The sequence below is a fragment of the Ylistrum balloti genome, unplaced genomic scaffold, assembly GCF_031769215.1.
Source record: "Ylistrum balloti isolate Yb309-2 unplaced genomic scaffold, AGI_CSIRO_Ybal_v1 Utg369672, whole genome shotgun sequence".
In the NCBI taxonomy this organism is placed as follows: Eukaryota; Metazoa; Mollusca; class Bivalvia; order Pectinida; family Pectinidae; genus Ylistrum; species Ylistrum balloti.
The window spans coordinates 844,017-867,696 of record NW_026781917.1 but is presented as its reverse complement, the minus strand read 5'-3'; the positions used below and the strand labels follow the sequence as shown (position 1 = coordinate 867,696).

The following is a 23,680-nucleotide window of genomic DNA, read 5'->3' as shown; positions in this document are numbered from 1 at the left end:
TTAATCCATTCAAATATATTGGATAAGTGTATTGTCGAAAAAAAGTCAGGGTGTAACTTTGAGTTAAGGATTCTCTGACACACCAGGATATACATAATGTCACTTTAGCAGTGAGAGTTCATTTAAAACCAGGCGATAATCGAGACGTCTCAACTAAACTTTGGACGGAATTTGTTCTTCTGCTTCTCGGTGAGTACGAAATCATATCATCACATGTGGTAAATATGATAATTAATCTCAGATGTGAACAGAAAAAATTTAGGAAATTAAAAAAAAAATTATTACTGAGTATATATAATGATATTATGGAAATAGGTTAGATTTGTGTGCTTATTTGAATTGTAGCTACATTATCCAGAAATCAATCTAAATATTCCTCGTTTTTTTCTCCTCAACAAACATTTCAGTTTGATGTTCAATATCTACAGACATTTACAGCATTTCAGACTTAAGTAGGTTTGATAATGTCCATGTTTTTCACCGAGACTCAAAATATAATCAGTTTGATAATTAAATGGTTTGCTACAAAATCTGACGATATGAAACTTTTATCAGATCAATCGGGTGTATGGTGTCTGTTTGGAAGCGATAAGACAGATACACCCCACAGAGTTCAGACAAAACCACCTACCCACATAAACTAAAGATCATTAGATATTGGAATGAACATGTTCATATGTGTGCAATACTTTGGTGTACATGTGACTTAATTTGTACACAAAATCATGTCAAGTTTTAATAAAATATGTTTATGATGGTATAATATTGTTATAGATTGGAAATTACTTCACCATTTGAATTTTAATATTATTTCTTCTATTATCTTGTCCTTACATTAAGATGCAATTTGTCGTCATAAAACGAAGTAAATAAATGAAAAATAATTAGACATCTTTTAAAAATATGTTATTTGTCACTTTAGCAGAAAATTGCAGTCATATTTCACTTCAAAGCTTTTGAAGTCCATTATCTCTTTTATGCGTACAATTAGTGATGTACCACATGGACTGTGATTGATTTTTAAACGAACATCATTTGCTAGAATCCAGAGTAAGCTTAACTGCAGTTACCAAATAAGGCAGTCTATTTAAGGAATCAAAAACACATTTGCATTAAATTATCATGTCAGCAAGAAATCACAGAAGTTTTTTTTTAAAAAGTTGACACTGTTAAGGAAAAGGACCATACATGTATAAGGTGTGGGCCTTTTCCTTAACAGATTGCCGAAGAGTTTTAGGTGTTATTTACTCTAGATTATGCCTGAATTTATCAGGAGTGCTCACAGAAGGGAGGTCAACTTGTAGTGATCTATTTTGGTAAATTTAAGATTTTTTTATGGTATTTTAGTCATTTATACACATTACAAAGAAAAAAAAACATTTGAAAATGTCTAAAATGGTTGTCATTGAGAGAAAAAGAATTCTAGTTACAACATATTTAATTGAGTTTGAAATAAAGGGAGGAACCTCTTTGCTTTAGAATCTAATTGTACTCCAAAGAGATATAGAACCAGCTAATATGATATACCTGTAAGATTTGCACCTGTGAGGCTGTAAATATAAGTATGTTTACGTATTACCTATCAAACAAACTAAACAAGTACATGTTAGTTGAATAAAACGAGTCGTTTAAGACTTACAGGTCAGTATTTACGATTGGTGTCTAAGTGGCTGATTTTATTTGTGACTAGGGCAACAGAACATGTTTATAGAGTATGACTGTTTTGTTGAGTCTAAGTCAAAGGTATATGACTTGTCAAACCTGTGTGAATGAGGTTCTAAATGACAGGCTCGAGGTCAAGTTTTATAGCTGTGATTTTGTGTTATGTGGAGAAGAAATAAAATTAAATAAAGCCGACTATTTTAGTATGCCTTGATGTGCTATAAGAATGTGACAGTCGGGTAAATCAAGAAATAGGATGACCACATTGTAGAAAGACTTTCAATGTTTCAAGTCATTCAAAATTCACATGTAACTAGATTGAAAATCACATTCATCAACTTTTATCTCAACTTTTGATCAATTTTTGTCTGTTTCACTCTGAGGGAAAAGACAAATTTGATATTTTTCTGAGATTACGAAGGTTACCTTAATCTCTGATAAAAATGTTAAGACCTTTTGTCTTTACACCTGTTGAGAGTGTCCAGTCATCGTCCAGTTGTGCTGGTCAGGGCTGAACTAGATCAGGGTTACCCCTCTCCCTTACCCTCTCACAGTCATCTTATCTGCCAAGGCTTAACTCACAGCTACTGACAGAGTGTCGTTAATACTACTTTCAAATATTTGTGCAAAAATCATTGATAAAATTTCAAGTGTCGGGTATACTGTGGGGATGGCAGAATATTTCAGATATCCTAATGAAGTTAACATGTATCTTTGTCACAATGTTTCTCTCGAATCAAACACCTGCCGTTTTCTCTCTACAGTGATGCTTCTATACTGCTCCTATGGAGTGCAATACAAACAAGAATGATGGCTGTCTGTTCAATTTGATACAAACTTTATCACCTTCATTTTGACAAGTGCTCCTTCTTAAAAAACCTGAGATGTTTCTGATAAATGATGATTTGGTATTTCGTAATTAAGACAATTATTTTGTATTGAGTTGATGAATTTTTAATCAGACCAGGCTGATACACTGCCACGGGTATTTTTTTTATAAAGATAATTGAGATCTTTATAAATTGTATGAAATCAGTAATTTACAGCTTTTAAATCTAAACTCTTTTAACTCTAATGGTTGCATTATTTTGACAATAAGCCCATGTCTGCTAATAAGCCAATGTGGATCTATTGCATTTCAGAAGAATTATTGAAAACGGCTTTTTTCATCATCCAATGATCCAGTTGGGATGACCCCCCTGGGCTTATTGAGGGACAGATTTGGTAGATAATGATATGGACAGACTAGGCTCTCACTTGTTTCAAGCAAGTTCATGTAAAATTCAAAATGAAACACATCAGCATATTTCAACAAGAATTCCTGAGTACCACTATATCTGTTTAAAAGTTGACAAGGTTTATATGAGACTTCTTAGAGTTGCAAACTTAACACTTTACTTTCTTTTCATTCTTTTATGAAAATATCTTATTCAGCTGTGAACTTTCATCTCTTACTAACATAAATTTGTTCTTTATTGTTGAAAAGTTGACATTTAAACTTTGACTACATGTCATTGTAACAAATACCACATCTGACACAGGTATAGTTCACAGATCTGTCCACTAGTGGGGTCCCCAAGTACAGATGTGAGACAGAAACAATGCTCTATATATTATCACACAAAACTACCAATTTTTCCACCCTGCTATTTGATGGTAATTATGTGTATGTTTTGGTATTGTCCCATGGTCAGAAGTCAGACTAGATCCTAGGGGTCACAATTGACTCCTAATCCATCTAATTGTCTCCCGACAAAGCGGTAATTATGACTGCTGACCACTGCGTTTGGACCTTTGCCTTTGTGATACTAGAAGAAACATTTCTTTCCATTTCCAATGAAGATCCACACGACACCTCACTTTGTCAATAAGGTTGTTAGTGAATTATCTTTGGTCGCTTTGAAACGTTCCAGGGAGCAGTAATGATAATAATTTTATATTCTTTGGTTAGGATATAGGCAGACACTATAATTATCTGCCCCTTTCACTGACGGGGTTCAGCAGATGCGACCATGGCCACACATTCTAACACACATCTTGGTGCATATGTAATTACCAGTCTGGAGAACATGCCTTGAATGTAGACAATGGAAGATAAAATCTGTCAGAACTCCCTCCACCCATCGTCATATCATACTTCTCATTAGAACAAAGGTGAAGAACAGGTCTGAGTTGAAAAGAAATTCCCTTTCAAATCAATTCGCTATCTTTACATATAATCCTTAAGAATCTTTACACCAGTGAGGTGATACTATAAATTATTTAACAGTTTATAAGAAATATTATTTGTTATTTTCCAACAGTTATTGACTTAAAATTGAATTTATTAATCAAAACTTTTGTATCATTTCAATAAATTAAGGATTAGTTAAAAAAAACTGTAAAGTTTTTTATATATGTGTAAGTAAGTATGATACCTATATTTGAATTAGGTGAATTGTTTTGTATTTCCAGAACATATGGCATGACTAATTGATTTGTAACCAATGTAACTCATGGTTATAATGATACATAATATTATCTAATTAATTTTGATTTCTTACATTAATATGTAAGTTGATTTTATTTTACCTTAAGGCAAAGGTACTAATATACCAGTAATAGGTGTGAGTAGACATCATAGTTCACACACAGGTAAAATACCTTGGTACATTGATAACCCACCTGTCAAGGGTAGCTCATTAATTAAATGTACAGGGAAGTTTTTTTCACTGACAATGACCATCTATTTACCTGACCATGTGTTCACTACTGGTCAAAGTCGGTCACCAGACCCCTTGGTGGTCACTTTGATGTTTCTTCCGAACTGATTGCTAGAAGTAATCAACTATTGTACAAGAATAGTTTAGAAAAATTACAGGATTACTACATATACTGAATATTGTACAATTTCTTTCCAATCTGTTTTTGGGATTGGTTATGAAACATGTAATTTGGAGGTCAGTTAAAAACAAGATTTTCACCAAAAATTGGGTTTTTCATGGTAAGTTTATGCATGTATTTAATTCTACATCTCTTTCTTGTTCACTTAAATTTTTGTCATATTTCATCTTATATGTATACAAAAGTTGTTACCTGTATTATTGTTTTGTATAGATAATACTTAGGTTAGTTTTCATCTCAATCTGATTTTTATCGAAATGATTAGTACGCTTTTTCAAAAACATGAATTATTTGAAATTAATATGATGGATTTTACAGATTTCAAATTCACCCGTTCATGTACATGCATAATAGAGTTATTTCAGTTAGCTGAATTTTCCTAAATTTGACAGCAAATATTTCTTCAAATGTCACTTTTCTAGTGCTTACAACACTGGCTTAATTCATTTAAGGTCTCAGTACATATGGTAAATATATATGATCTACAGAATGTAATTTTGTTAAATACAATTATGTCATGTAACAAATTGAATTAAGGAAATGATATACTGAAATCACTTTCAATGACAAAGCCAAAGGTTATATAGTATGTAACTGAATAAAAAGAAATCCATCTGTGTGTAATTGAGCATCGTAAATTTGATGAGTTTACAATGTGTTTAGTACATATATGTATTTACCTAGCACAAGACACGACAGATGTGACATGATTAAGTTTCACTGATAATTTCAGCTTGATTTGAATTGGAGGTGTGACATTTCACTGTGGGATTGTTAACTTTTAAGGTTCACCTGACCTGTTACTCTACTTTGATTTCTATCTCGTTAAGGTGAAAACACAGGTACAACACTTCAACAAATCAATGACTTTTAAGATTGTTTTGTGAAATACTGAGATTTGTTTATTCAACTTACTATGTAGAAACGCTATAGGTGTGTATATTGTGGTTTGTCATTGTTTTGTAGAACTTTGTATGTTTTGATATCTTGTTTTTAAAATGGAAAAGGACACAAGTATATAAAAAATTTTTGGAAAATGTACATTTTGTTAAAATAGGGTTTCATACTGAGCACATGCAATGTCTGTACGTTTGTTAAATTGGATAAACTGGAAATTTGAACTGATGTGCCTAGATGCTTGTGATGTATTTCTCAAAGTAGCAAATTGTATCTTTCCAACAATTTGTTCATTCCCAGTAATAAGCCCATCCATACTTGATGCAGTTTCAACAGACATTCCTACATATGCAGTTATATTGTCCTGTAATAAGCAAGATTATGTCGGAGTGTCAGAGACACCCTTACTTTAGACAGACCCCAAACATGCCAAGAGTTTTTATCATTGTATTCAGTTAATTGTTCTATGTTTACTGCTGTTTTTAACCAGACAGACATGCTGAGATCATACTGTGGTCAGTGTTTACCTAGTTGTAATACCTGAGATTTTAGATATGAATTTTATCTGATATTGTTACATTCAATGATACAAGGGGATAAAATGTATTGGTCCATATCACCAACAGTTGGTTAAGAGTCCTTGTCCATGACCATATGTGACTGACCACTGCTGGTCAGCTTTTACAAGGGTCAACTAACCGTCTGCATTTTCCTGGTAGTTTGATATTGAGTACTTATACATCCATTGTCTTGTCCATATCAGCTATCAGTTGAAGGAAACAACACAATGGAATTTAGGGATATGCTAGAGATTTCCTTACTGGGTAGATGTCTTCTATTGTACAGAGATTTTTATAAGTAGATTATGTCCAAATAACTGTTATAATGCCTATAATCTGGGTATATCCAACAACTAATACATACCTGTTTTGTGTTTTGCAGGAACAAACACTGATTGCATAAAGAAAAACATCGCAGCCCATCAAAGGATATTTACATAAAGGGTGTGATTTTTGTCATTCGAAAGGTGAACTCTCCAGAAAGGAGGAGTGAATGTTGAAGGTTCAGCAGGAAGACTTCTTGAGGATGTGTATCTGAATTTTATGTAAAGAAATTCAACGATGGATTCTCTTGTCCACATTATTCTTGTCTTGACTGCAGTTTTCTGCAGTCTGTGTGATGGGGTCATATATTATCGTATAAAGGAAGAACGCGACCCAATGGTGCTTTTGGGAAATGTTGGTGCGGATGCAAACATAACGGACACAGCATCGACAACTTTCAGATTTGTGGAGACTGGAAGTCAACATTTTGAAAAATTTGATATTAATAGTCAAACTGGAAGTCTGAGTACAATAGCTAAGTTAGACAGAGAAGAGCTATGTCGCTTCAATAAAACATGCGAGTTAAAGCTCCGTATAGCTGCTGTAACTACAGGAAATACAAAAGTGGAATGGTTAGAAGTTAGAGTAATTGTTGACGATATTAACGATAACGCTCCGACCTTCAAACAGCCATTGATGACCTTGGATATTTCTGAAGGATCGCAGAGTGGTAACACGTTTCCAATTGTTGGGGCAACAGATGAAGATATGGTTGGTAACAATTCTCTCCGCGGATACCAACTCAGTACTCCTAGCAACACTTTTCGATTAGTTGTAGGTGACGAAAAACCTGACGGAAATCTAGATGTGAGTTTACAATTGATTGAAGTTCTCGATCGAGAAATCAAAGATTATTACCAGATTTATGTGATAGCAAAGGACGGTGATACTCCTCCACGAACTGGAATGTTAACAGTTGATATCAGGGTCACTGACATTAACGATAACAAACCTCAGTTTACTAAAACTCGTTATGAGGTAAAGGTCGATGAGGACATTACTGTTGGCTCGAACATCCTGCAAATTAAGGCTACAGACAAAGATATCGGCCAGAATGGGGAAGTGCGATACCGCTTTAGTGATCGTGTAGGGACGGACATCACTGCATATTTCAGTATCGATGAACGATCAGGCAACATCAGTCTCGTAAAGAAGCTTGAATATGTACAGGGAGGTAGTTACACATTTATTGTTGTGGCCTTTGACCAGGGAAGTCCCCCAAATGACAACCAGTCAGTTGTCACAGTTACTGTAGAAGATAAAAATAACAATTCTCCTGATATCAGTATCAATTATTTGACTCCAAAGGATGGAGAGGTTATGGAGAATTCAGCAGTAAATACGCCCATTGCTCACATCCAGGCATTGGATGGAGATGTCGGTAAAAATGGAGAGGTCACATGCTCAATTGACAATTCGCTATTTCGCATGAACCCGATGGGTGGCAATGAGTTCATCATTGTAGTGAATGGTCTACTGGATCGTGAGGACCAGATTGAACATGTTATTACTATTTTCTGTCATGATGGTGGGGTACCCTCACTTAACAGTAGTATCACTTTTGGTATGCAAGTCACAGATGAAAACGATAATCCGCCTGAGTTTATGAACCGCGTGTACAATACAAAATTGACAGAGAACACGCCCGCCCCTGTCCTCATAACGAAGGTCAGCGCTATGGATTCTGACCAAGAAATGAATGCAAGGGTCACATACAGCCTCCCCGAAGATACACACTCTCTGTTTTCCATAGGACCACAGTCTGGTATCATTGAGTCTCGTGTAGCATTTGATCGTGAGACAGTAGATCGACTTGAATTTCTTGTGTTTGCAGAGGACAATGGCTTAACAAAAAAATTCACAGCTACCGCTACAATCATTCTCACTATCACAGATCAAAACGACATCACACCAAAGTTCACACAAGAAGTGTACGAGTTTGATGTTTACGAAAAATTTCTGGGATTTTTCGGAAATGTAACAGCGACTGATGATGATCTTGGTGACAATGGAGAGATTTCCTATATTATACCTCCAGAATACATCACAACGCCTTTTTCCATTTCAAAGAGAACTGGGAGACTGGGAACGTACCGTGAAATGGACAGAGAGAAGGAAGATGAGTACCACTTTCAAATCATTGCAAGGGACAATGGTTCCAACTCTCGTGAGAGTACGGCACAAGTGATTGTGCGAGTCAAGGATCTGAACGATAATGCACCCGTTATGATTTTCCCAAATGAGACAAATAGTTCTATCCTGCTATCATACCGAGCAGAACCAGAATCTCTTGTTACAACTATTGTAGCCGAAGATGCAGACATTGGTGAAAATGCAGAAATAAATTTCATCATTATAAGTGGTGATGATAATGGATTATTCAAACTTGATCGTTATTCTGGAGAGATACTGTTAAGGAGAGAAATCAAGCTTTACGAAATAAAAATGTATACACTAGACATTTCCTTGGAGGATAACGGAATGCCGAGACAGAGCACGCGTTACTATATCAACATACAGGTTCAGTTCGTCAACAGTACTGTCATATCAGAGGAAGTAGTTGTAACTAGTGGCAACATTCTCATCGCAATAGCAATAGCCTGTATCACTTTTGTACTCTCGACAGCAATCATTATTTCGATTTGCATCATTCGAAGGATTGATATGAAAAAGCGTAATTATAATTCGAAAAGTGCTGAAGAAATGAAGATCATCCAGACAATTGGTCGTGGAAGTAATCGGTCTTCGTCATCCAAAGGTTCTCGAGACGAGTTTCTACCTCCACACCATATCATGAGTAAATCAAACAGGAAGGAAGTCAGCTTTTCATTGGATGATGAGCAGGATAGTGGTTTCACCTTTGCCCCGAGTCTGGCCTCCTCTGTCCCTCCCAGTCTCACCTCATCAGGAATGGTCACCTTCAAAGCGGGTGGCTCTATGATGGATGACCCCTCCAACAAACAGGTCAGTACACATGCACTTGAATTATTGGTGGTCAGTGTGCTTGTACTGAAATTTTTTGATTAATTGATCAGTAATTGTATCAAAGTTTCAACTTATCACTTCAGGTATTGAGAGTGATTGCATTGTGGGAATTTTTATTTGGATCTTGTAAGGTGAAACAATTTTATATGAAAAAATCAGTAGAATTATACACAAATGATAGTAATATAAAGTAAGAGATATCTTGTTAGCCACTCATTAAATATGAAAAGTATCATGATCATATTTTCCTTTTCTGTCCATTGTCTCTGTCAGAAAGAAACTAATGTTTGCTAATTGATATTTGTTTGACTTTGTGAGAGAAAAAAAACAAAATTGAAATTTATTTTCTTAACTTGTTTGAATATGTCTGAAGACCTAGGTAACACACATTGTCAATCTAGTTTGGATGTGTGGCCATGCAGATGTAGATAAGGACTAGAATGGCCCTATAATTTGTAATCTAATCCTTAAGCAGTTAACTGACTAGAGATAGCCACTATAAGAGCTAAGATGACCACTAGAATGACCACTTAAGCACACAAGATCTTGTCTCAAGTGCCCAGTATGTCAACAATAAACAGCCCGTCCCCCATTCTGCTTGGGCCCCTCTTGTTTACGAACATCACTCTGATTTAATACTGAGAGTCAATAAGATGCCCGTAATACCCTGTCACTGCCTCAGACAGGGTTGTCCTGTGGCCCCACTGACAAGTGCTTTGACAACACATCGTCAGGTTGGGAAAATTGGCAGCTTGCATCGAACTCCTTGTCTGTTTGTGTCGGCCTGATTAATCCTAAGAGCTATGTTTGCAGGTTTCTTTAGTATGTGAGCGTACAAACATTCAGTAATAACAACCATAACAGGATGTAGGTATTGGGTGTCTACCCACCTTGATATCGTCACAGAGTCCATCACATCACCTGCTCATTGGATCTAGTGCTGTAAAATTCTTCTTGTATAAAAAATGATAACATTTTTGCATTTTGCTTTCTTCATATTTCATTTTCTTTTGACAAGTGTGGAGTTAAATCATGAAATGATAAAGCATGATTTAATTTTTGTCTTTATCAGGCATTTGCTTAATAAATCAGATAAGTTTATTTACCTATGCTTATCCAGTCTAGTTATCAATATTGATCTACCTGGCTGAAATATGTAAGACTGTGATCACTCTTGCCATACAATGGAGTTTGTTGGTATATGGTTCTCAAACAAATATTGAAGCAACCTGTCATATTGGTTTTTGCTCCCTGATGAATATTAACTTACTGACTTTATATATAGATAAGTTAAAATATTACTTGACATGATATGACCATTGTAGACTAAAGTGATTTTGCTATCATAGGTAATTTGATCCTAAATAATCAATGTCAAAAATGTACAGATTTTATAAACAGCCCAAAACCATTCATCATATAAACAATTACCACCAGGTTAATAAAATTGAAGAAAAAATGTTCGAATTTTTTTAAAACTTAAAACCATTCAGAGTTTCTTTAAAAAGAGACTTGTTGATCAAGAAGGTTACATCAAAGACTAGAAATACATTTGAAAGTCTTCTTATCTTTTTTTACCGAATCATTATATCAAATATAAGTTGAAGATAATTAGTTGATATTTTTTTTATTACCAGCTTGCTCCTCATCAGAATACCAATCATAGTAGGGAGGGCAGTACAGCATCTGACAGTAAACAAAAGCAGGTACATCGCATGGCTTCTCTTCGTGTCCAACAACAGCTCCTTATGTCTCAGGACGGTGGGGGACAGTCTGTATGGAGGAAACACCCACAGAATTCAGAGGTAGGTGCCAGGGAGAAAGGAAGCTCCACATCAATGTCACAATACAAAGTGACTCATTGATCAAATCCTTACACGATCAAAATTAAGCAAATAAGAAAAGATGGATGTTAGCATTTAAGATTCTATCTAGAGTCTATATAACTGTATCATAGCCACTTAGAATGTCAACTCCAATCAATGTTGTTGTAAAAATCCCAAGCAAATGATTTGTCAATGTAGTGTACTTTTGAAACAAACGGAAACAAAAACTTATGTCTTTATTTCTAATGGTAGAGATATATCTTTTTGTTTTTGTACGTTATACTGTTGATGTATAGTTCAGGCTACCATTCCTAATTGTTCAAATCCACAATGAATTTGTTGTACAAATATTTGGTTTATTATACGAAAAGATTCAATAAAGTATGGAATCTCCAAAGTGCCATTTAGATATATAGGCCTTAGTTATGTAAGGAACCACTCCATTATTATGGTATGACAAGGGATATTGATACCAATTATGTTTTTTTCCACACCAATAATTTATCAATAATCCCTGACAAATTGTCTACGTAATCAATTTGTATTTGTAAAACTTACACCCTTAAGGACACAGTTTCAATTTCTCTCCCTGCAGATATCTTTTTAATTCATAATTAGTCGCCCAGTGGCCATCTCTAAGGCTGACAAATTAGGCACCATTCTTGGTAGGTGTCACTACATCAAAGATCTATAAGATAGGGGTAGAAAGAGGGTATAGAAGTGATGAGATAAATTTGGGTGTCTGGATGAAAGACTTTCCGAGGTCAACAGTTGTTCAGTAGTCTCCAGTATCAAGAACTTCTGTCATTGTATTATTAATTGGTTTTTCATACAAGCCACAATTTTTACCTAGGAAGTGTCTTAGACCTACTTATTAGGCCATGGTCATGTATAGAGAGTATTTATCTGACACTACTGGCCCTGGGGCTAGTGCTTCATCACACCCTGAACAACACAAGTAAACACCAAACTTTTAAAAAGCTTTGTTAGTTTCTTAGGTAATCCAAATTAACATTATCTTTTTAATTTATCATTTTTTTCTGAGTGTTCCCCCCCACCCCCACCACCAAAAGAATAAAGGTAGCATATATGAAAGCTGAAAATAATAAGTTCAACAGAAACCTGAAACCTCTGATGTTTTTGAATTAAGTTTTTTTATACAAATCAAATCTGGTGAAAGTAGGGGATTGATAGGCTGGCAAAGGATTTCGACAACTGAAAATCTGACCAGTTAAATGTTTAATGAATTAATTGATATAAGACGTCTGTTAAATAAAGGAAAATACATTGAAATGATAAGATTTAAAGAATAAGTGAAGGATATTCAAAATGCAAACAGTAAAAATAGTAAAAAATGAAGGTTAAAAAAAGTAATTTGCACTTCAAAGATGGTAGAAATCCTTAGGGATGAATTCCTACATATACCCTTGAGTTACTTCTCATCTCGGCTTGACTGAAGGATATAGCTGGCAGAATTGTGAAGCTTTTATGCTATTTAGTTCTCTTGTATGTATGATAGACATTTAAGTTTTTACCCTTTCTGGCTTTTTTGGGAGAGAATTCCTGAAACATAGGGCTTATTTCGTGCCAGGTGTGATATTTGACACTTATGTATTAGAGAAGGTGAAATGATTTGCTCCAGGCTAATATATTGGAGTAATTACAGGGGATAACAACATGCCTGTACACAAAAAACAGATCCTAGATCCATACAACTGTTGTGTGGTTCCACAATCTTCCAACCAGGGACAAATTGCCCTAGAACAGCAGGTGTTGATAAATTTACCATTAAGATCATTATGTAAAGAGTTATTTTTTTTGCATCACAGCTTTAGCCAGCTAATCCAAGTGATATCAATAAGACTTCTATCTCCTGTGCTTCTTTTTGGAACTCCCTCTCCGTAATTTCCCATGCCACTTAATTAAAATCAAACATGTTATCTTTGTTGTGTTAAATACTTCATTTTGTAATTAAACGGTCCTAATGACAGTAATTTTATTGATAAGATTATTGTGTACCTTACAGATGAAACAGCTGTCAGTGCCTCATTCTCACAAGGATAGCCATCATGACGATAACCGTAGTGACCTCTCCGGAGAATCTACAACCAGTGATAGTGGCCGTGGTGGCAGTGAGGAGGACCTTCGCAATGCGGGACTCTCACACCCACCTGAGCTAGGTAAGTATTTCTGCTTTGTTTCTGTAAATATCAACTTGTTTCAGTTATTGTTGACGAGTGGATTTGAAATAAATTTGTCTAATAGAAATGTTGGGATATTGTAGATCAGTTTGTTAGATGATGAACTTTAATTTTCTTTTTGAAAATGAATAAATCTGAATTAGAAAATTAGTAATTTTGTAGATAAATCTACTGTAATCTAGCAGAATAGATGTTGTTTATGTATTGTTCATGTATTAGAGTGTTTAGCATTATTGGAGGGAAAAAAAGATGAATTTTGAAATCAGTTATCGGAAAGGTAATTATTATGTAATGTTTTTTTTCTTTCAGACCACAGTGGAGATTCACGACATTTCTCTACCACTGATAGCAGTGGAGTTTCTTCTCTTTCTTATAATTCAAGTGCTGTAAATGCTGGAAGACCAATGTTTTCCACATTTGGACATTCTAACAATGACACATTTCCGCGGAATTCCCACAGGAATCCCGTTGCCCAAGGTGGGCGCAGTAACTCTCGGCCTCCTCGCCAGGGTCACCGTGTTCAAAGGCTGCAATCTGACAACTATTCCCCCCATCATAAACAATTTGTTGACATTCCAAGGGCGCCGTCAGCTGATCTGCGCTCGAGCAGATGTTCAGTGAACAGTGATAGAAACCAAAGAACAAACCGTCTTCATAGTGTCACACCTACATTTGATGACACGCTAAGCGAGAGCTGTGCAACAACAAATCGTGATGACGATGATGTGACAACAACATCGGGGAGCTATACTGTGAATGCTGATGAACTGTGTAATGAAATTGATGAACTCTTCTTGAAATCTGACACAGTTGTATGATATTTTGTGATATATGGTATACCTAGGTATATGAAATTGAGCATTGAAAGTGGATTGAAAAGAAAAATGGGAGAAAGTATAAGAAAGAGAGAAAGAATGAATACAGAGTCTGAGAATATGAAAAGACTGAGAAAATGAATGCTTCAGTGCTTAGTATAATGTTCTTGCCAGATGTTTGATATAGAGGTGTTGTATTGAAATGAAAGTTGACTTATATTAAGGATATATCCTACCTTGATGTGTTCTTCACTTAATTTTAAAAAGAGTTTGACACAACCAAATTCTGAAAATTTCTTGGATGATTGGCAGTTAGGACTTAGTAAATTAATAGCAGATTTCAAGACCATACAAATAGGATGTAACAACTAGGTTATCCTGAATAATTATAATTTTACGAAACATCGCTGTGTAAATCTTCAATCACATTAAAGTCTTTAAGGGAGGATATATCCTTAATGTTTGTAACTCTGTATTAAGAGTAAATTTAACATTTCAGTCTTGGAATTTATCAAAATTTCGTTTTTTGTTATCAGTCAGTTTTTCTCAATGCAAGAAGCTGACAGCCTATGAAATACGATTGATAGGTTTCCAGAGACTGAAATATTTCATCTGACTGAATTATGTTAACACAATTCCTTTATCAACATAGTGACCCCACTGCCAAAGATTTGTAGTCATTTTTAATCTTCATAATGTCACATAGCTTCACACACAAAAAAAGTCACATGATACAATTCTCTAAACTAATCATCATTGCACATGGCTACATCACAGGATTTCTCACAGGAAAAGGTTATAAAACCACCTGGACTGGAGAAGGCTTGTAATTTCTGTGTTCCTCATGGAAATAAATCACACTCAAGTAGTTACTATTATAACAGCTACAAAGTTTAGAGTAATTCAGTATCATTTCATGAATTTCATCATCTTTTGAAAATATTTCGCTGTAAAATCTGATAGTTTCTTGAGACTCGTGTGTCTGTGGTTTTTAAAAAAAAATACCATCTTGTTGGACTCTTGATTTCATGAATCGATATAGCTCAGTAAGTTTACTTTTACATACGTGACCAGTGTGTGGATATGTGGATTTGTGGATTAAAAAAACAGTACACAATAATCAATGATTTTATAGTATTTAATTCTGCCTAAAACCTACATCATTGTTACTATATATGCAATCCTTAATATTTCTTCATATGTATGTGTATGTTTTGTAAGACAAACATATATTGGGTATTTAATTTCCACCCAAGCCAAAAGTGCACAGTTTTCTTTTTAATACTGTTTGCATGCTTTTATATAATGCAACTTTGAAGCTGTAGTAAAGAAAGAATCCCAACTTGTTTTTTATGGTAAGAATACTATCATAGATAGATGAACAAAAAGAGTCTGTTTAATGTCTGAAATATGTTCAGTGCAATATTATGTGTAAATGTTGAGAGTGTGCTTTTGACGGTAATACTGTCTTAATTGTACTATAAAAAATCACAGTTTATAAAGTACAATTGTATGTTAGTTCAGAGGAATTTTTTTCTGTTTCCAAAATGAAGCAGACATTTTTACATGGGTTCATGGGAACTCGACTCTGTTGCCGTGGTTATGTGCTGTTGTTGGTGTGTCAAAAAATTATGATTCATGTTTTGTTTTGTCTGATGTTATAAGTATTACAGAAATTGTAAATTGACCAAAATATGAAATATACTTGAAAAAAAATAATACAATAAAAAAATATATATTGAATTATAATTGGTTGTGTTTGTTGTTAATTGATGTTTTTTATATCTGAAAGTTCATATTGCACACCAGTGTTTGTAAGTTTCTTAGATTTTGGTTGGGGTTGAAGGAGGAAACAGCTGTATGATGCAGTTTAATTGAATGTCTGGCTCTACTGGATCTAGCTCTAAATTTCTTTAAAAGGTATTCTCTTCTACATACATACTGTATCCATCAAAACTTTTTGTCAAAAACAACTTCAGATTGTAGTTAAACACAGAAAAAAAAGATTACAATGATAAAACAGGTTTTGAATTTGTGTAAGTAATGACTTGTTCATGATTGACAAGGAATTAGCCTAATGGGGAGACTTTACAAAAGTACTTCCTCAATGAACAGATCTGTATGTTATAAGTTTACCCATTTTCACACCTTTTGTTTGGTAGATTTACCTCCTTCAACAGCATGGATCATTTTGAGGCAGTGTCTTTGTCTAGTAGGCGACAGGTACCTCATTGTACAACATACTGGAGGCTGTCCCATTCATTGTACCTCATTGTACAACATACCGGAGGCTGTCCCATTCATTGTACCTCATTGTACAACATACCGGAGGCTGTCCCATTCATTGTACCTCATTGTACAACATACTGGAGGCTGTCGCATTTATTGTACAACATACAGGAGTCTGTCCCATTCATTGTACATCATTGTACAACATACTGGATGCTGTCGCATTTACTGTACCTCATTGTACAACATACGGAGGCTGTCACATTTATTGTACCTTGTTGTACAACATACTGGAGGCCGTCACATTTATTGTACCTTATTGTACAACATACCGGAGGCTGTCGCATTTACTGTACCTCATTGTACAACATACTGGAGGCTGTCGCATTTACTGTACCTCTTTGTACAACATACGGGAGGCCGTCGCATTTAAGCAATTAGGGTAAAGTGAACCAAAGGCACAGCCACAACAGCACAGACTGGTCTGTTTCTCATCTTCCTGATAAACTCAATCAGCCACAGGTAGAGAGAATGGAAGTACCACCTCATGTCTTCACCAGAGGTTATGCCCTAACGGACTGAATTATCGTGGCCCCATCTTCATTGGACCTTAACGTTTGCAGACATGTATTCAAAACCCTTTATAAATATGGTTTTTAGAATACTTTTTCTTCTTCTTCTTCAATAGTATTGCATAAAGAGATTGGACAAAAACAAATCCTCACGGGATGTGAGAATTACGAAGGATTAAATTTGAGTACGGGTTTGACCCATGAACATTTTGATAAGCTCGATATAGTGTATATTTTCAAATTTCCTGTATACCGTTTGGGTACCCTTTAACATACATGTACTGCTCTGTGGAGCACGGATCTATGATATCATGGACCTCCTAATAACGATGTTCCAAATGGAATAAGTAACGAAATTTCAACTTGGACTTCTTTGGAAAGAAGTTTTACTGAAAGGTTAATCCTTTAATTCAACTTAGCATCACTGAGAGTCATAGGAGGACGAAACAGCTGCATCATGTAGTTTCATTCATCACAACTCTCTATAATTGTAAAACATATTTTTTTTAGATAGGTGCTATTCTCTTGTCATATATATGTACTTGGCGTTCTTCTCAAAATATCACATGTACAATGGTTACCTATGAATTGTTGTTTTTCCTCCGAGACCTTCAGTTTTATTTCCTCCGCCACCCAAACCTGCCAGGTCATTAAACTAAACTATTAGATGTATCCATTATGTATCCAGCGTATTCGGATACTGCTACGACAGATTAGCGCAGAACTGTTAATATTTTCGTTGGTTTCGCTGTTACCCTCAAAACATGAATTCATGTTTTCCATGCCCGACATATAAATGAGAATATTGAACTGAAGTTTCGAAATCCGTTTAAACCAAAGATTACAAAAATAATTTATCAAACTAAATCAATACGAAAAGATATATAAAAGTCATTGTTTTATACGATCGCAGTGATAAGTACCCATGGAACAAATATTTTGATCCATTGCACTTATGATAAAGGGGAAATAACTCCTATAAATCACGCTACCGGTTCTCAGTTGAAAACGGTCGCAAATGAAAATGAAATACAAGTGTCAGAAACGAAATTGATGTATTTCGATAATTCATTACAACAACTAGAGGAATCATGTTCAGGAAAAAATTGTTACAGAAAAAGATTTCTTTTAAATTGATGTTTCAATAGATAATATCGATATTAGATCGACAGAATCCTCGTGTAGGTGTACGCGAATGTCAGAATAAAACGTCATACAGTTGCAAGCCGAAGTATCCATGTATGTATTTTATAATTAATAGCTATCTTTATATTGAACTCAATATTTGTACTGTTTGTTGTTTTCACTGACTGAGATTTATCAACTGCAGATTTGCAGCTCCTAAGTTTTGAATTTATCATGTGATTATCTGCCTCAAATTGTCCTACATGTAAAGAAGTTGAGAGTACAGGTCGCTTTACTAGCTTCAGCTAGGGGAAATTTCCCTTTAGTCGAGCGGTAGCGCGTTAGGCTAGAGACCAAAGGATCGCTTGTTCGAACCCCAGTTATGACAAGGCGTTTTCATTACTTCTTCCTGATACGCATGTACAAGGTGACCTTCACTCTGACCCTTCGTTATCACTGATAACACAGGGGAGTACATTGTTGGGTGGAGAAACACCGGTTGTTGACAAGCAATTTTTAAATATGCATTTCCTCCCATAACAACAGACAAATTATCTTTTCAGAAGCATGCTGATCCATGAGTGGTTCAGGTAACAGATTATATGAAAATTGATGTAGCTTCCACTACATGCACGACACGAAATTCTTAAGACGACTGGCAACGTCACGTGAAGATGAACACCGATTCATCACATTACTAATTTAGTAGACTGCAACAGAGTTCATATCATATCTTCAATCAATTTGTTTCTTAAAACTTATTACCCTGAACCGGAGATCGATTAAAATGAAACAGTAATCAATTTTAGCAGACCAAAGAAAATATGATCCAGATTTTTCATGTGTTGGTCCAGCTTGATTGGTTGAAACTAAGTCTCAGATTGACGCGTAACGCGCATTTGATTGACTAACACACCAATAATATTACATATATACAAGCTATGGGGTCGTATACATGATTGATGTGTATTTACCTGAAACTTTATTTATCAACAACAAAGGATTGCTTAAGAATAGTTAATATAAATACAGGTAAGTTTACAACATTCCACAACCATTCGAGGACAACATAAACAACGCCATATTGATTACTATCAGAATTAAGGACTATCACCGAGTCGAGATAAGACATTAATTTTGTTCCAGTAAATAATAATTTAGCATTGAAAATATAATCTATCAATTAAGACAATGACGAAGATATCTATTTTTGTAAAATATCTAAACCTAGAGTAAAGAATCCCTAGATTGTTTTGCACTATTACGCTTTAAATGTTATAATTACACTGACATTATACCATTAACGCTGTACAGAGTGATGTAATATTGTGAATGTCGAAATAGAAAAGAAAAATAAATAAGATAAAACGAATAAAATCCTGATATATAGTTTAACTCATACATAAAAGGGGCGAACTCCAAAGAAGTTTTAATCAATGTTCATTACCCTCTTCTGAAAACTTGTTCCGCTCTCTAACACACCCCGTTCCAGTCTGAAGGAATATCTGCGTTTATTAGTAAACTTTCTTTTAAAAGAAAGGTAAACGGAGGTACAAATATACGGTTGTGATCTGTTCTGAGGCGTATCTGAAGCAAAATACCATCTTGTACATCCAAATCAAGAGGAAGGGATCAAAATCACAAAAGATGTCCCTTGTGACCTAAGGGAGGTAACTACTATGTTTAAATATCGTCCAGGTATAAAATCAAACATCAAACCTAAACGAAGAAAATAATTATTGCTTTGTAGATATTGAATAAAAGGGGAAATATTTAAAAGAAATCTTTTAACGAGGATAATTATTTCTAACGGGATAGCTGTATTACTTTTTTACACTGCTGTAGCGACCTGAGAGATACAGGTATGCAGACGACATGCATAACTGCAGGAAGACTAAAGATTGTAACTCCGTTCAAAGACGCAATTTGTAAAATGGAACGCTTTCTGTATATTGTTTTGAATAAAAATTAGCATGTTGTTTCTTAAGAGACCAAAACTCATTTAGGTCTCAAGATCATCCGAGGAAAATAATGTTCATACAAGAGAGACTTTTATCAAGTTCTGTCAGACCGCAAGCTTGCATCTGTCGACCATTTTTTGCACGTGGACAAACAATCGATAACGTAATATTAACAGACAACTGGAGGTTATTCAAGTTCCACATCACCACAAACAATGAAAATTCATGTTTTTATTTATTTTGTATGAGGAAACAAATAGGACTTTGGTCGATTTGGTTACAATCCAGTAAAAAAAAATACGCTGTAATAAGTCAAAAGCTTGTATATTTTAATACAACTTTATTATGACGTATATCGAATACAAAGAAGGGTACATGACAGGGTTGACTTATGCACGCTAATTTTTAGAGTACTATGAAATAATTTTTGATTTAAACATATTTTATTGCATAAATTGTATATACAAATGGATTGGGCACAAGTTTACAAACTTATATAAAGCCCGTTCCAAGATAAATAACAGACACATATAAATGCAAAAGATGACCTATTCGAAATTTACAAGATACAATTATATATACAGAGAGAGAGAGAGAGAGAGAGAGAGAGAGAGGGGGGGGAGAGAGAGGGGAGAGAGAGAGAGAGAGAGAGAGAGAGTACATCTACAAATGTAGTGAAAAAGGAACAATAGCGATATGGTCTAACCCAACCCAGGTGACAATCACATTCTTTATACTATTCCACTCTTCCTAGCGTTCAACTTGTCAATGTCTATCAAAAAACCGTGCCACCGATGTCCTTCTCCTTGGTCCATGCTGATCCTTCTGGAAATAACATATCTCAACCGATTGTCACCCGAGTTGGGAAGGAACGATTATAATTTACTATAGAGTATAATTTAAAACCGGTTTGTATTTATAATAAATCTTTGGGTGGATTGGCATATAGTTTCGTTTTCCTGGTTAGTCAGCTCGGAGTTTCCAAATAATAGAAGGTGGAGGTCTAGTGGAATGAAATCATTAAGCTCACGATAAAGTTGTAGGCGTTGGTAGGCATAATTATTACATACAAAAAAGAAGTGATGAGCATCTTCGATATAGTGTCCACATTGACAGTGTTTATAATTAATTAAGTTAGCATGAAACAAGTCATTATTTAAAGTACTGGATCTGTTACGTAATCTGGCATGCAGGATGTTAGTTTTTCTATCACCAATAAGAAAATAGGGCGGAATTCGAATGTCTGTGTTTTTACGGAGAGAGTGTTTAAAGACCGAATATGTTTCACTTTGTCGGATATCGTGATCTAACTGATTCCAAAGATGAATAGTAGAGGGAAAGAAAGAAGATTTTGTGAGTTGTAGACGGTAGTTTGGTATGGAGTAATTATTGGCATTTCGAAGGTTATAGGGTGAATTTTCTGAGACTAAGGGGGGAAGAAGAGTGGATAAATAATCAGGTGTTAAGTTATTTTTGATTTTATAAAAAAGCTGCAATTTCCTTCTAGAGCGTCTAAAGCAAAGTGGTTCTAACCCACATTCAGAATATAAGGAATCTCTGCTCGTATAAGATGGTAACCCCGTAATCACACGAGCAGCCTCTAATTGAAGTTTTTCTAATTTGTCTGCGTCACCGAGAGTACATCCATCCCATACCTCACAGCAATATTCTAATAGTGGAATAATATAAGAATTATATATTCTATACAATGTTTGTCTACCTAGAATAAATTTAAGTTTTCGCAAGATACTAATCTGCTTAGATACTTTTTTACAAATGTCCTCAATATGACTTGTCCATTTACAATTCTGGTCAAATGTTACCCCCAAATGCTTATGATTATCTACAAAATTCACACTAACATTATCAAATTTTATATCTATCGCGTAGTCTAATTCGGAATTATGGATAAGTAATGCTTCTGTTTTAGTTGGATTAAACTTTACTAGCCACTTTCTCGCCCAATTTTGAATTTGTTCTAAATCATCATTTATTACAGTTTCAACGTTGTAAGGGGATGGGTTCGAGTATAATAAAGAAGTGTCATCGGCAAATAATTTTGAGAAACTCTGAAGATTATCGGTTAAATCATTAATATATAAAATAAATAATAGGGGACCAAGTACTGAGCCTTGTGGAACACCCGCATTAGAAGATTTAATAGAGGATTTAGAGTTACCCACGCAAACTTGCTGTTTTCTTTCACTTATATAATTAACAAGCCAATTTAAAAGTTTACCCCGAATACCATAATTTGCTAGTTTCACTTCCAGACCCCTGTGCCACACACGATCAAACGCTTTCGATATATCGCAAAAAACTAAACATGTAGGTTGCATTTTTTCTAGATTTTCGCATAAAGTATGATAAATTTCGATAAGTTGATGTACTGTCGAGTGACCAGGTTGAAAACCAGATTGGAACTTGTATATCAGTGAATTTTCTAGTAAATAGTTATTAAGGTATTTTACAACTAATCTTTCAAAAACTTTACCAACAGTGCTTAATAATGAAATTGGCCTGTAATTAGCAAAATTGTGTTTGTCCCCTTTTTTGAATAATGGTATCACTAATGCATGTTTCCACATTTTAGGAAAAACCCCAGTTTCCAGAGAGAATCTAAAGATGAGAGATAGTGGGAAAGCTACTGATACTGCTGTATTTTTTAACATATTATGACTGATTGTGTCTATACCAACAGCTTTATTCACATTTAAAGATTTAAGTATGTCAATTACGTCCCTCAATTCAAAATGTATATCTGATATTGTCGAGTCTGTCCGTAATTCTACCGTCGGAGATTCTATATTAATGTCGTCTATAGTAGAAATGGAAACAAAGTAATCATTTAAAATATTAGCTTTGCCATCATCGGTCATTTCAATGTTGCCATGAGTATTTCTAATAGGGGGTATAATGTTTGATTCGTCTGAAGATTTAACTAATTTACGTACAATTTTCCAAAAATTTCTAGGATTTGAATTCGAGTATCGATCTAAAATTCCATTTATATCAGCATAAAAAAATTCTTTTGTTCGTTTCTTCAAGTTATTCACATGATTACGTTGTTTCCGAAAGTTAGATAAGTTGTTGTTGGAGCGGTTTGATTTATACAATTTCAACAGTCTATTCCTTTTCCAAATTTCACGTCTTAAATTTGAGTCAAACCAGGGTTTGTCATTAGGTCTAACGGTCACCGTCCGAGTCGGTATACATTCCCTAGCTATGTCTAGGTATCGCGTTGTAAAAATTTCACACATATCGTCAGGAGAGTTAGCAGTCGCAAATAAGTCTACCCAGTCCGTATCGTTTAATTTATTATTAAATAAGTTATAATTTGCGTCATTGTAGCATCTTATAGTTCTTTCATAAGTCTTCCTAATACTAGTCCTAACTGTCAATTCAACCGTTGTCGCGCTATGGTCAGAGATGTCACTGTCTATATCTATTACGTCGGTGTAGCTAAAACTGCACGTGTCAGACAGAATAATCGGGTCAAGTAAGGTCGAGCTTGTACGTCCTACACGTGTCGGTCTTTGAACGATATTCGATAGATTAAAGGAGTCAAGGATATCAACAAATACATGATTATTATTAATAGTTAAGAGGTCAACGTTGATATCACCAACGATTACTACGT

At 34.9% G+C, this 23,680-nt stretch overlaps 1 protein-coding gene across 1 annotated transcript in view; it reads left to right on the top strand.

Moving 5' to 3' along the window:
- Positions 1 to 15,864, top strand: part of LOC132562830 (protocadherin-11 X-linked-like) — a 45,118-nt gene extending 29,254 nt beyond the window's left edge. Inside the window, exons 2-5 of the mRNA XM_060227607.1 lie at positions 6,385 to 9,290; positions 10,949 to 11,116; positions 13,164 to 13,317; positions 13,648 to 15,864. Of these exons, the coding sequence (XP_060083590.1) occupies positions 6,564 to 9,290; positions 10,949 to 11,116; positions 13,164 to 13,317; positions 13,648 to 14,156 (3,558 nt within the window). The 5' untranslated portion in view covers positions 6,385 to 6,563 and the 3' untranslated portion in view covers positions 14,157 to 15,864. The remainder of the gene's footprint in view (positions 1 to 6,384; positions 9,291 to 10,948; positions 11,117 to 13,163; positions 13,318 to 13,647) is intronic.
- Positions 15,865 to 23,680: the final 7,816 nt, after the last annotated feature.